Source organism: Peromyscus eremicus, chromosome 9 (assembly GCF_949786415.1).
Source record: "Peromyscus eremicus chromosome 9, PerEre_H2_v1, whole genome shotgun sequence".
NCBI classification, from domain to species: Eukaryota; Metazoa; Chordata; class Mammalia; order Rodentia; family Cricetidae; genus Peromyscus; species Peromyscus eremicus.
In genome coordinates this window covers 59,020,770-59,034,638 of record NC_081425.1, presented here as the reverse complement: position 1 = coordinate 59,034,638, position 13,869 = coordinate 59,020,770, and the positions used below count along the sequence as shown (strand labels likewise).

Here is a 13,869-nt window from a genome sequence, read left to right as displayed (position 1 = left end):
CTTACAAAGCAGGAGAGGTGGTGGACTGTACTTAGAACTGTGTAATATTCCTTGACTGATTGGTCACACCAGAACAGAGAGACAGAATGACTCCAGGACCAAGAACTTGTGATGTGTAGGGGTCTAAGGGTGACCAGAAAACAAAATGGTATGTTTCATTCCAGTGGAAAAAACACATTATACCACCTACTGGCATCCTTCTTAGGCTGACAAAAACTCATTAACAAATGGGATTAGTTGAGGGAACTCAATATTACCGAACAAAAGCCATGGTGTCTATTTGACAGATGTATGTCAAGTGAAAGTGGTAACAGTTCTTGTGAAGTGTTCCAGAGTGTTGTGATTGGCATGTGTTTAGCCAAGCATGGACTTTTTAGAACTTTTTAAAATGACAGGACATGTTAGCAACTTAAAAAAAAAAAAGTAATACAGCTCAATTAAAGTAATTTTACCATCTGATTGACTGATTTCGCTAGGCTTGGTTTTCAGAGGAATTGAGAGACAAAGAAAAGCAAAACAGTGGCTGCAGATGTTATCCAGTTAAAGGGTTTAGAAAGATCTGAGTGTATTCTCCATGGAAGACATTTCAGTTGAAGTATTTTTTATAAAGAAAAACTTTAAAATTACCGCACCGAGGCTGAGGATGTAACCCAGTTGGCAGAGTGTTCTCACTTCACATGCATGCATGCATGTGGGCCTGGCTTCCGTCTGCAGCACTTCATAAATGGCATGGTGGTGCAAGCCTGCAGTCCCAGCACTCTGGAGGTGGAGGCAAGGGTTTGGATCGCATAGGGAGTTCAAGGCCAACCTGGGCTACTTGCAACCCCACTCAAAAGCTTCCCCAAACTGCAATTTCAACTCAGGATGCCACAATTGCTTATTTGTTTATCAGTGAATTTTTCAATACAGAAGATCTGGTAATTAAATACAAAGGCAGGATATTGAGAGAAAGATTTTAATTATTAGACAGTGGGTTACACAGTCTAGTAGTCAGAGTCTTTCTATACTTCAGTAAGAAAATTACAGAATACAAAATGGCATGGCCACTGTATCCGTGGCCTCGGGAGTTACTGTTACCCAGATGCTTTGGGGTTTATCGTTGCACTCTTAACCACTGCCCAGATTGCCTGGTTCCTCGGCTGCTTTCTCACTTCTAGAACCACTGCTCTACTAGTCCCGAGATCGGACTTCACTAGGTTGCATATGGGGCTAGGTGAAGCTATTTCCCAGGCGGAAGGAGATGCTAAAGTCCTGTGAACTAGTATCACAGTCCAAAGGAAGACGGAGAAAGCTACAGGGAAATCCCCTCCCCTTCCTTCCCTCCCGTGTCCTTACTTCTGTCTGTCCAGCCAACAACCTCCTGTGTGCTGGAGATCTGGCTGGCCTTCTCCGAGACTCAGGCCAGCTCGGTGGGGATGTGCCAGCATCTTTCTTGGTTTCTCTCTGTTGGTCCTTTGCTTATGTTGCTGGAACTTCACGCCCAGATCTAGGGTTCAACTGAAGACTACCTCAGAGTAATTTTTTTGTTTTTGTTTTTTTGTCTTAGTTTGTGTGTGTGTGGGGGGGGTGGCGGTGTGGCACCAATCTAAAGCAACATCTAAACAAAAATTTATACAAAACATGAGTGTGCCAAAAAAAAGAAAGAAAAAGAAAAGAAAAAGAAAGAATCGGTATATGTAAACATTAGTGCACATTAAATTACATTGAGATGCCATTTCTTGCACATTAGTTTGGCAAAAGTGAAAAGATGAACAGGTCTGTTGCTGCAATTGAGTAAATCACTGTCATGTGAAGGTAGAGACTGAGTGCCTTTATGCCTCATGAAGAGTGATATGGCAGTGTCAGTCTTTGAGTCGGCAATCTCCTCTATACATCAGGTCATATGGGTCTACATGCTGTTTTATAATAGTGCAAATTAGCAGACCTAAGTGACCATTTAAAAAGGGCGGGACTTGAAAAATAAATGGTACACCCATTTTATAGAATACCTTACTCCTTCATTAGAAAGAGTAAGTTAAACTAAGTGAATCCTGGAAAGATAGCTCTGATATATTTTAAGGGAAATAGCTGTTATCCTAGTTTTATACAACCTAACTAAACAAAACCCCTAAATATGTATTTCCCTCTGTGTATGTTTACAAAAGTGTTTACATTTTTAAACAAGATATACAAGGATACACTGAATAGTCTGTCTCTTTGCTTAAAAAGTAGGATTGAATGTGCAGACAGTTACTAACTTTCCCCTGTGTTTCCCTTGTGTGTTTAATGCACTATAATATGCATTAAAATTAATTAGGTAATAGGTAGACAGTAGGATGGAGAAAATAAGAGGATAGTTTTTTTCTAATATAATTTAAAATATGTGTAATCCGATTTTGATAGGTCACTTCTAAGGAAATAAATTTAAACTTTAGCCAGAATTTCACATTAGATTTTTGTGAGTAGTAATATATTAGATATATATAAAATTCTGACCAGTCACTATCTATCATTTCTTCATTAGGCATACACTGTCATGTAACATACCTTCTGAACATTACAGCATCCTGTGAATTCATTAAAAAAAAAAAAAAGAATAAAATTGGTGAATAAAGGATGACTGCCGGATTTGTTGATATTAAAAAGCATCACCAATTAGTTTTCACATTCCATTTTCTCACAGATCATATTATTACACTGTATAATAACAGTATGATAGATATCGCAAAAGGACCTTTAAATATTTCTCTTTGGTATACTTACAGTAGCATGTGGTTTCCATTGTTATATATACGCACATCAATAAAAAGTGACAAGATCTCCCCCAAATTTTTCTTGTCTATGTGTTTTTATTATCAATGGGAAGAAAGTATTTTTAAAAATTAGTTTATTAGTACAAAGTGAGCTGGTAATTTTCTATTTTGTATGTATGCCTTAAATCCTAAGTGAAAACCTGCATCAGATTGTTTTATTGTATGCCTTGCCTTTTTCCAAGAAGAATTCGGGTCTTTTTTACTAGGTCAATGAACCATTTCAGTATGTTCAACATGAACTAAACAAATTGGCCCCGTTATCAGTTGTGTTTACAGCAGACATGTTTTCTCTGTCTGTGTCGGAGGCTCTGGAGAGATAGTCTTGTGTGAGGCTCCCACGGTCAGTCAGCCAGACATGTCTGTCAGTTCTTCAGAGGGGAGCTGTATGCTTCTTTTCAACTTTATCTGTCACGTTTTGAGTTGAACTCTTCAGAAATGAGTAGATATGGTGCCACTCCTTGAAGGACTCACGATATGAGTTTAAACTGGCAAGCTGAGTAATGTTTTTCCCAAGAAAAACATTCTAAAGAAAATCCCTTTGTAGGTAAGCTTCTTATGGGGCCTGTGACCGAAACACAGAACCAAAGAAACGAGTGTATTCTGTCATGCTGCCCTATTTTACCTTTGTGACATCTGTTATAAAAATAACATACTCTTGCCGGGTGGTGGTGGCGCACGCCTTTAATCCCAGCACTCGGGAGGCAGAGCCAGGCGGATCTCAGTGAGTTCGAGGCCAGCCTGGGCTACCAAGTGAGTTCCAGGACAGGCGCAAAGCTACACAGAGAAACCCTGTCTCGAAAAACCAAAAAAAAAAAAAAAAAAAAAAAAAAATACTCTTTTTACTTAAACAATTACATAAGCTATGTGAACTCAGTAAGCACCTACTAGCAAGAAAGGAGTGTCCATGTCTGTCCTCCCACCCACTCTGTAAGTCACCAGAGAAAAATTCTGGACGCTTCCAGCTGTTGTGAAAAGCCTTATTGTTCCGCTGTAAGCCCAGATGAAAGCATTGCTTTATCTCATGTTGCTCCTTCACCCCTGCTCCACAATTCACCTTCAAAGATATGTGGGGATTTGCATTTGAGAAAGCGGGAGAGCTCGACCCTTGGCCAGGCCTTGTAAATACGTGGTTGGTGTCTACAGGGGCATCACCAACTGCCTGGGTGCTTAGGTGAGACCCTTTTGTGTGCCCCCACAAGGTGTGCTATGTAGAAACTAATGTCTTCTGTGCCTTTGTTGTCTAGATTTGTCAACAGAACTAACAGACATGTTGACAATTCACTCTGCCGGGGAACTGTGCCATGGTCCTAGAAATAGAGGGACTGAGCACAAAGAGCAGCAGGGAGCTTGTAGTAAGGAAAATGAATTGCTAATGTTAACAGCAGACTCCAAATACCTAACAGTATTTGCTCACTGCTAAAGTCTTTCAGTGTTTGCTGTGGCACCAGTGAGATTTTGAATCCAGTTAGGATTGACATTGACCAGAACCCTGACTTGGAAAATGTTCTCATATGATTCTCCTCATATAAGAAAAGCCAGCTTGAGAGCTGTGAGGTAACATTTCTGCTCTTGTGATGGATCAGAGTTTAGATTACTGTTGGAGATGATCACACATGCAGAGTTGATTGACAAGCCGCTAATGTCCCATGTAATTTTGTTATGCAGTCTGTTTACCAAAGCATAATTGTTCATTAAAAACTTTACTTTTGCTTGAGGACTGGAAGATGACTCCACTGTTAGGAGCACTGTCTGTGCTTCCAGAGGACCAGGTTCAATTTCCAGCACCCACTTGACATCAAACAACTGTCTGTAACTAGTTCCAGAGGACCTGACACCCCCTTCTGGCCTCTGTGGGCACTGCATGCACATGGTGCACAGACATGCATGCAAGCTAAACACCCATACACATAAAATAAAAATAAATAAAATCTCAAGAAAAAATTCCTTTTGCTTAATGTTTTTCTTTTGTCTTGTAGGAATTTATTTTGTCTGAAGATTATAACAAGATGACACCTGTGAAAAACTATCAAGGTAGGAGTCAAAGGACTGTTGTTAACTGCCTCTAAAACTATTTTTTGGTAGTTTTCATTCTCACTGAGAACACTTAAATTACGTGGGGGAACAAAAAGAGGAACCCTGTGAGGTCAGTATTATCCCAGTTGTGAATTAAGTTGCTGAGGCTGGAAGAACCTGGGCTACTGGTAAGGTCAAGTACAGCCCAGACTAAGTCGGGGTGACTGCCAAGCCCACAGCTTTGTCTTTCTACACCATGCTTCCTGGAATGGTGCAGCAGGCTCAGGAAAAGTGGAGTCAGTGGAGTCAGCCTCAGGTTGCTTCAGCTGAGCCTCGTTCCATGTTTGGTGAAATGCTTTGACGTGCGTGCGAGGGTGTGTGTGTGTGTGTGTGTGTGTGTGTGTGTGTGTGTGTGTGTATGTGTCAATTTCTATTGAATCTTCAACATTGGCTTATTGGCCAAATTCATTCTGTCAATCAGAAGTAGTGTCTGGAAGGGGCCTGTATTCAGACCAATAGTATCATGTAATCAATCAGGCATTAGATCTTTAAGACCCAGATGTCATTTTATCCAGATATCTTGATCTCACTCATTCTTTGTGGTTACCCAGCATCCTGTCCATGACCTCCAAAGACACTATGCTATCAAGTGTTTGGATTAAAGGCATGTGATTCCCAGTACTGGAATTAAAAGTGTGTGCCACCATCTGCCTGAAAAGTAAGGCTAAGTGTTGCAGCCAACCTAGGCTGCACAGGAAAGCCTTTCTAAAAACCAAATCAGAACAGGCAAACAAAAAGTCAAAGTGGGAGCTGGAGCGATGGCTAAGTGGTTAAGAGCACCTGGTGTGCTTGGAGAAGGCCCAGGTTTGGTTCCAGCACCTGTGTGGTGACGCACAGCTGTTTGGGACTCCAGTTCCTGGGAATACAAAGCCCTCTCTGGCCTCCATAGGCCTTGACCCACACAGGGCTCCTACATGCAGACAAAACACCGAAACACATAAAATAAAATAATATTTTTAAAAAGTATAGAAACTAGAGGCTAACAAAACAAAAGCACTGTAAATAAAAATCATATTTTTAAAAAGTCAAACTTTTAAAAACATGAAAAATTTTACTGAAATTCTAAAACACAATGGGTAAGTAGATTAGACCATAAATTATTAAGCTAGTGATAGATTTTATATCAATGGAATAGTATGTTTAAACATAGAATTCCATACTCTGAGAGGATATCTTTCAAAAATTAAAATTAAATTAAAACTTTTTCAGTCATAAAGAACCCAAAAAACTCATTTCTTATAGACCTCCATTAGAGGAAACATCAAAGGAAAATCTTCAGGAAGAAAGTTATGCCAATGGGAAATGTGCATCTACTCAAAGAGTGAAGAAGAACAAAATGGTAACTGCAATACAGTCTCTTTAAAGGATCCTTGGGTATTTAACTCAACAACAACATAGAAGTGGTATCAGATATAGAATTAAAATGTGTAATGATGATATTTATAAAAGTAGGAGGTAGGGAAAAATAGGAATATGCTGTTGTGAAGTTGTTGTGCTAAACATGTAAACTGGTAAATTAGAGGTACATACTGTTCACCATAAGCAACTGGTACTGTGACAAACACAGCTACTAACCAATGAAATAAAATAGAAACAGGAAATGATTTTCAGGAGTAAAAATTAAGGCCAAAGCAAGAGAAAAACAGAGAAAGAAAATGGAAAAAAGAGAACACATAGGAAGGGGTTGAAACCGAAAATATCAATAACCCATTAAATATTAATAAAGTAAAACTGATAGTTAGAAGCCGGCAACTTTTAATTAAGTCCGTTGAGTGAGGATTTGAGATTCAAATGTAACCTGTACACAAGACGCTGTCATTCATGTGAGAAGCAAGTTGACGGCAGAAGGGTAGAGTCATACCATAAGAACATTAACCAAAATGAAGCTCAGCTAACTTTATTAATATGGAAGCAGATTTCAGAGCAAAAATAAAGGGCCAGTCCAGCAGAAGGCCATAATGAGCCTTTTTGTACGCTACTGGCGTAGCTTTGGAATAAGGTTAACAATGAAATGTTAGGGACAAATGGCCGCATACACAGTTGTAGTCAGAAATTAACATTCTCTTCCTGCTAACTGACAGAACAGGCATGCAGAAAGTTGTCAAGAGCAATTCAAGTCTTTCCCAATGGTCACCTGTAGAAATTCCATTCAGCGGAAACGGGATTATGCCCAACAGAACTGAAATGATTCTGCTATGATTAAAACCATAAAGCAAGTCTCGATAAGTTTTGAAGGACTTAGAAATATGTTCTAAGAATGGAATTAAAGTACAATTTGATGATGAATAGACCCTTGGGAAATCCTAAAATATTTGGAAGGTAAGTAATACACTTTTGAATAGTCTATGGGTTAAAGAAGGAATCATAAAGCATTCTGAAGAGAATAAAAGTGAAAACAAGGATACCAATATTTATAGGATGCATCTGCAGCAGCATCTAAGGGGAGGTTGACAGCTCAACATTGATGTCATGAAAGAAGCAAGGTCTCAAATCAGTGACCTTGGTTTATGCCATTGGGGGGGAAATAAAAAGGGAAAGAAATAAAGAAACCTAAGCTACCCAGAGGGAAGGGAAGACAGTTTATTACAGCAGTTCATGAAGTATAAACCGGATAGTGCAGAGAAATCAGTGCCATCAAAGGCTGTTTTCTGAGTGATAAACTTCTAGCTAGACTAGCAAGGGGGAAAATATTGGAAATTATCAGTATCGGGAAAGAGTGGCCTGACGCTCTTCCAGAAGCTCCATGTGTGAATACTGTATTGTTATGTGTTGGTACATAGAACAAATGAATTCAACAGATCTTTGAAAGTCACAAGCTGCAGATCACTCAAGAGAAATAGATGGTCCCATATGTGTCCAAAGAAGCCAACTTTTTAGTTTAAAACCTTCCCTTAAAGCTTCTGTTAGTCAGGATTCTCTACAGTAGTGGTTGTCAACCTTTCTAAAGCTGAGACCCTTTAATACAGTTCCTCATGTGGTGACCCCTAAACATAAAATTATTTTTGTTGGCACTTCATGACTGTAATTTTGTTACTGTTATGAGTTGTAATGTAAATATCTGTATTTTCTGGTGGTCTTAGGTGACCCCTGTGAAAGGGTTGCCCCCCAAAGGGGTCATGACCCATAGGTTGAGAACAGCTGCTCTAGAAGACCAGCACTGAGAGAATGAATCTCTCTCTAATATAGACAGCTCAAACATTGGCATCATAAAAGAATCAGGGTCAAATCAGTGACCTTGGTTTATGCCATTGGAAAGAAAAGGGAATGTGTGTGTGTGTGTGTGTGTGTGTGTGTGTGTGTGTGTGTGAGAGAGAGAGAGAGAGAGAGAGAGAGAGAGACAGACAGACAGACAGACAGACAGACAGACAGACAGAGAAGGGGATTTATTAGAATGACTTACAGGCTGTGGTCCAGCTTGTCCAACAATGGCTTTACCATTGGAAGGTCCAAGAATGCAGTAGTTGTTCAGTCCATGATGTTTGATATCTCAACTGGTCTTCAGTATGTGACAGAATCCTGGAGAAGTAGGCTGTAGTGGCCGTAAGGAATGGACTGGCCAGCAAGAAAGAGCAAGCAGGCCAAGAGCAAAAGCTCCCTTCTTCATTCCCTTTAGACTCCTAGACCAGATGGTTCTGCTGGTTCTATTTTATGAAACATTAAGGAAGAAAATATGTGAAACTACAGGAACTCTTTTGGAAATTGAGGAATGAAAGACTTCCCAACCCATTGTAGGAAATCAGTATTTCCTGATACTAATGCACTACAAATCAGAAATGAGAAAACTAGGATGCCATTCTCCATACAGACATGCTACAAACCTAAATTTCACCAAGTCCAGCAATATGTACAAAAGAATACATTATGGTCAGGTGAGGTTTATCTCAGGAATGTAGTGTTGGATTCACATTAAAAACTAAATGGCGGCCAGTCGGTGGTGGCGCACGCCTTTAATCCCAGCACGTGGGAGGCAGAAGCAGTGGGACCACTTGAGTTTGAGGCCTGCCTGATCTACATAGAAAGTTCCAGGACAGTCACAGCTAGATAGAGAGACCTTGTCTCAACAAACAAATAAAATGAAACCACAAAAACTCAGTGCTGTCTTCCCCAAATAAGAGAATTAGAGCTCAGGCAAATAGTTGTGTGCCCATGGTCATGGCAGTGTAATCACAGGAAGCCTGGGATGAAAGCCACTAGGTGTGCGTCATGAATGGAATGGAATGATAGAGCGAAATATATGTGTGTGTGTGTATATATATATATATATATATATATATACACACACACACACACACATATATCTTCAGAAAGATGTAACTTCAGCACACTCCAGGATAGTGAATGCCCATCACAAAAGAACATGTTATGTCCACATACATGTGGTATTCACTACATCAAATCTGTAGAGACAGAAAATGGAACGATAGTTACCCTGAGCTGGGGAGGAAGGGACTTATGAAAAAAGATGTACAAATTCTAGAGAGGTGATGACTATCATATATTAATTTGAATGTTCTTAATTCTACAGAATGTATATTTGAAAGTGGTTAAAATGGTAAAATTATATGTCATATTTTCTATAAAAAAAATTTAGAGAGATTTTATGTATAAATTGCTTGATAAAATACCTGAAGCATAGTTCAGTATGTCAATAATTATTAATTCCTTTGGAAAAATTATTCCATTCTTGATGACACATACCTGAGGCAGGAGAACTGTGAGTTCAAGGCCAGTCTGGGCTATATAAGGAAAACCTATCTAAAAAAAATAAAACAAAAATCAAATAAACCAGTTTTGAAAGCAGTATGGATAAACTAGAGTTGCTGATGGGAATATGACATGACATAGCCTCTTTGAAAAATATTCCATCAATTTTTCAATGAGTTAAAATAGTTATCTTGTGACACAGCATTTTTACTCATCCCTGTATAGCTAGAATTGAAAATATATAGTCACACAGAATATATAAACAGATATTCTTAGAAACATTATTTACAATAGCCAAGAAAGGGAAATAATCCTGATCTCTTATTAGTGGATGAATGGAAGAGTGTGTGTGTGTGTGTGTGTGTGTGTGTGTGTGTGTGTGTGTGTGTATAAGAGAATGGAGTGGTGATAATACATGTTATAACATGTGAACTTAAAAACATGCTAAGTGGAAGAAGCCAGACACAGAAGGCCACATCATATGAATAACATTTATGTGAAATGTCAAGAATAGGAGATTCAATAGAGACAGAAAGTATATTGACCAAAGTTAGGGGAAGGGAGAATTGAATTGTTTTGGGGTGAAAGAAATACTTGGAAGTAGATGGTGGCAATGATCATGTAACATGAATATGTTATCAGCCATTGAATTCTTGCTCTCTAAAAGGTCAGAAGTGTAGTGAGTTTTATCTCAATAAATTCATTTTTAAAAATCAACCAATGAGGGCTGGAGAGATGGCTCAGTGGTTAAGAGCACCGACTGCTCTTCCAGAGGTCCTGAGTTCAATTCCCAGCAACCACATTGTGGCTCACAATCACTTTTAATGAGATCTGGTGCCCTCTTCTGGCCTGCAGGCACACATGCAGGCAGAATACTGTATATATAATAAATAAATAAATCTTAAAAAAAAATCAACCAATGATACCTGATATCAATACCAAAGATATTAATTCCTTTGGACATTACAAAAAAGGACAAGTTTAGAGAATATGTAATCTCCCCTAAAACTTAGTAGTCCAAATGCACCAATCCATAAATGAGTTACACAGTGTGACCAAGCGAGAGTTATTACAGCTCTGCAGAGCTGTTCAACCAAAAATCAACATAGCCATCACATCAACAAGATAAAGAAGAAAACTCTCTCATAAGTCAGTGCAGAAAAAAGGGGTAGGGATGTAGTTCAGTAGTAGCTTTCCTGGCATGCACAGGGCTCTTCTCCACCCCCAACACCACCACCAGGGTGGGAAAAGGCAACACAGGTAAAGCATGATCACAACTCAGAAACCAGGGAGGAGAAAAGCACCACAGGGCGAGGAATGCCTGCAGCTCCTGTGGCTGAGGGCATCATGGTGAGAAAGCACGTTCCCCTGATAAGACGAGCGTCCCTCTCCCCCTGGTTCCTAGTAACGAAGCCAGACATCAAGCCCAGGCTTTCCTGTGAGTTTCTAAAGTGTAATGATAAATGTCTGCCTTCAAAGAGTTTTCTTCTGAGTAAAAGAGTTCCTTCTTCTTAGACTGTGTGTTTTGAGTTTTGAGATTTTGTTTTGTTTTGTTTTCCCATTGACAGCCAGACACTAAGGGAACTGACTGCCATAGAAACCAAGGTTTGCTTTGCTGGGGTGTGTGTGTGTGTGTGTGTGTGTGTGTGTGTGTGAGAGAGAGAGAGAGAGAGAGAGAGAGGGAGAGAGAGAGAGAGAGAGAGAGAGAGAGAGACAGAGACAGAGAGAGACAGACAGAGAGAGATTCAGACATCCCACTCTCAGTCTCCGCAGTGACTAAGAGAATGTGTTGAATGTGTTAAACACCCTGAAATTGGCAGATGGTTTTCCTCAGTGAGGCTGCAGACAGCCACCCACACTGTCTAACGCTGCTCAGTAATCAAGGTGGAAAATCTCCACCTTACCATACTCAAGAGTATACTCCTGGCCCACCAGACCACTGCCAGGAGCACAATGTGTCTTTGTTCATCCTGTTACCCTGTGTTCATTGCCTGGCATTACATAGTAAGAAAGCAAAACTCTTCCTGCCTGAGTTTATTAAGTAACTGAGAAGCCATGGGCCCTTAGCCAAACCACTCAGCAGCTTCACTGCACCTCAGTTTGCCCAGGTGAGCGACAGAGAGATAGCTAGAAGGTATGAGCAGTCTCTCCTTCCTCTGAAGTTGTGTGATGCGAAAATTCTTCTAGTAGGGTTACCCTTGTATGTGAGTGACCATAGGAACTGTCCCCTTTCTCACATATGTACTTACTTCTGCATAGCAGGTGTTTCATTTTTATCTTAGTCACTTTTTTCTATTGCAGTGGTAAAACACTATGACCAAGTCAACTTATAAAAGAAAGCATTTATTTGGACTTGTAGTTCCAGAGGGAAAGTCCGTGATGGCAAAGTAGAGACATGGAGTCAGGAACAGCTTGAGAGATCATGTCTTGATCCATAGGCAGGGAGCAGAGAGATTCCACACTGGGAATGGCATGAGTCTTTGGAAACATCAAAGCCCATCCCCAGTGACACAGCTCCTCCAACAAGGCCACACCTCTGAATCCTTCCCAAACAGTTCCACCAACTGAAGACCAAGCATTCAAATATATGAGACTATTGAGTGGGGGGTGGGGTGGGGGGGTGGAGATTGTCCTTCAAACAGCCACCATTCCTGTTTTATAATTATTCTGCAAGCTTTTGGGTTCTGAAAGGAAACTGTCAGAAATTTTGTTATGAGTTTAAAAATCAGATTTCAACAACAACAACAAAGAACAATATATCTTTCCTTTGAGTATAAAGTGACCACAGTGACTGTGTTGCAAATATTATTCCTACTGTGCCTTGTGGTCACAAAAATGATCCAGTAGCCCTAGTATGCTTGGCTAGGCCTTGGGGTAGGGAGCTCTCTGAGGCAGTAATTCTTGGATGGACACAAGCAAGGGTGTAAAGGGATGATGATTTAAAAACAAACAAAACGAAAACAACAACAACAACAAAAACTCGTGTCCAAGGAGAGCTGTTGTTCTGTCCCAGCCCTGATTGCTTTGTCCTTCACCTTCTTCTGGGATGGGGAGAAGGATGTAATGGTGGGCTACATTTTTCCATTTTCCTCAGGATGCTTCCTTATTGGTCATTTTCTCATCGCTTGATTTTTTTTTTTTTCAGCACATCAGAGCAGAGTGACGATGGTCCTGTTCGTTCTGGAACTGGAGTGGGTGCTGAGCACAGGGCAAGACAAGCAGTTCGCCTGGCACTGCTCTGAGAGTGGGCAGCGCCTGGGATGTTACCGCACCAGTGCTGTGGCCTCGGGCCTGCAGTATCCTTTGCTGGACAGATCCCTTTCTCTTTGATGCATGAATATTTGGTATATAGGTTTTGTTTTCTAGTTTTGATTTATGTTTTTTCCTGTGTGAAAAAGATGCTCAGAGACCTTCTTAAGGTACAAGTTATTGGGGGTTCCCGTGTGAATGGAGCGGAGTGAGGCGACACCATTCAAGCATCAGGCTTGCTGACTGCTGTGACATAGTTCTGACACCGAGACAGGACACGGTGTGATCCTCAGCTGTTAGGACTGCAGTCCATGGGCATGCAATCATCAACAAAACACATTTGGTTTAATAGACCAGTCATTTCCCTTACAGGAAATCCCCCCGAACATTATAAATACCACATTGGTGCTTAGAGAGTGGGCCATGAGTTAGTTTCCTGTTCATATAGAAAGATTTGGGGGGCCAGTGGGATGGCTTAGCAGGTAAAAGTGTTTGCTGCACAGTTTGGAACCTGAGTTCAGTCCCAAGAATTCATGCTGGAAGGAAACACCTGGCTGCTGGAAGTTGTCCTCTCACGTCCCCATGCACACTGTGCTACTCACTAGAAACAATAAATTAAATTTTAAATATTTCTTGGCAGGCTGCCATGCCAAGGACCAGTGAGCTAGCTGTCTCTAGGTGGTATCCTGCAAACTTTGTTCCAGGCATGAAACTTTCTCAGAATCCATAGTGTGATCTTGTCTCCCAAGTTGTCAGCCTATTTACTTGTGGTGAGGACCAAAGAATACCAAAGAAGCTTCACTTCTTGCTGCCCAGGTTCTGACAAGTCTAGCATCGATTGGTGTGTGACATGTTTCTCCTACGGCAAGGAGGAAAGTTCTCTCGTATAAAAAAGTGGACTCCTCCAGTTTCTGACAAGTGAGGCAGAACATGGAAACCAACACCATCCACGGAAGCAGGAACAGTAGGGCCTGCTTTTATCTCTGTATTTATAAAGTGTCCAGTCAGTTGTTAATAATATGATGGTATGCCACAATTTCCTTGCACCTGT

At 40.5% G+C, this 13,869-nt stretch overlaps 1 protein-coding gene across 3 annotated transcripts in view; it reads left to right on the top strand.

The window, feature by feature from the left end:
- Wdfy2 (WD repeat and FYVE domain containing 2) overlaps positions 1 to 13,869 on the top strand; it is a 143,472-nt gene that overhangs the window by 98,845 nt on the left and 30,758 nt on the right. For all 3 annotated transcript variants that reach the window (XM_059273504.1, XM_059273506.1, XM_059273505.1), the window contains 2 exons: positions 4,769 to 4,823; positions 12,715 to 12,865. In XM_059273504.1, coding sequence (XP_059129487.1) covers positions 4,769 to 4,823; positions 12,715 to 12,865 — 206 coding nt within the window. The remainder of the gene's footprint in view (positions 1 to 4,768; positions 4,824 to 12,714; positions 12,866 to 13,869) is intronic.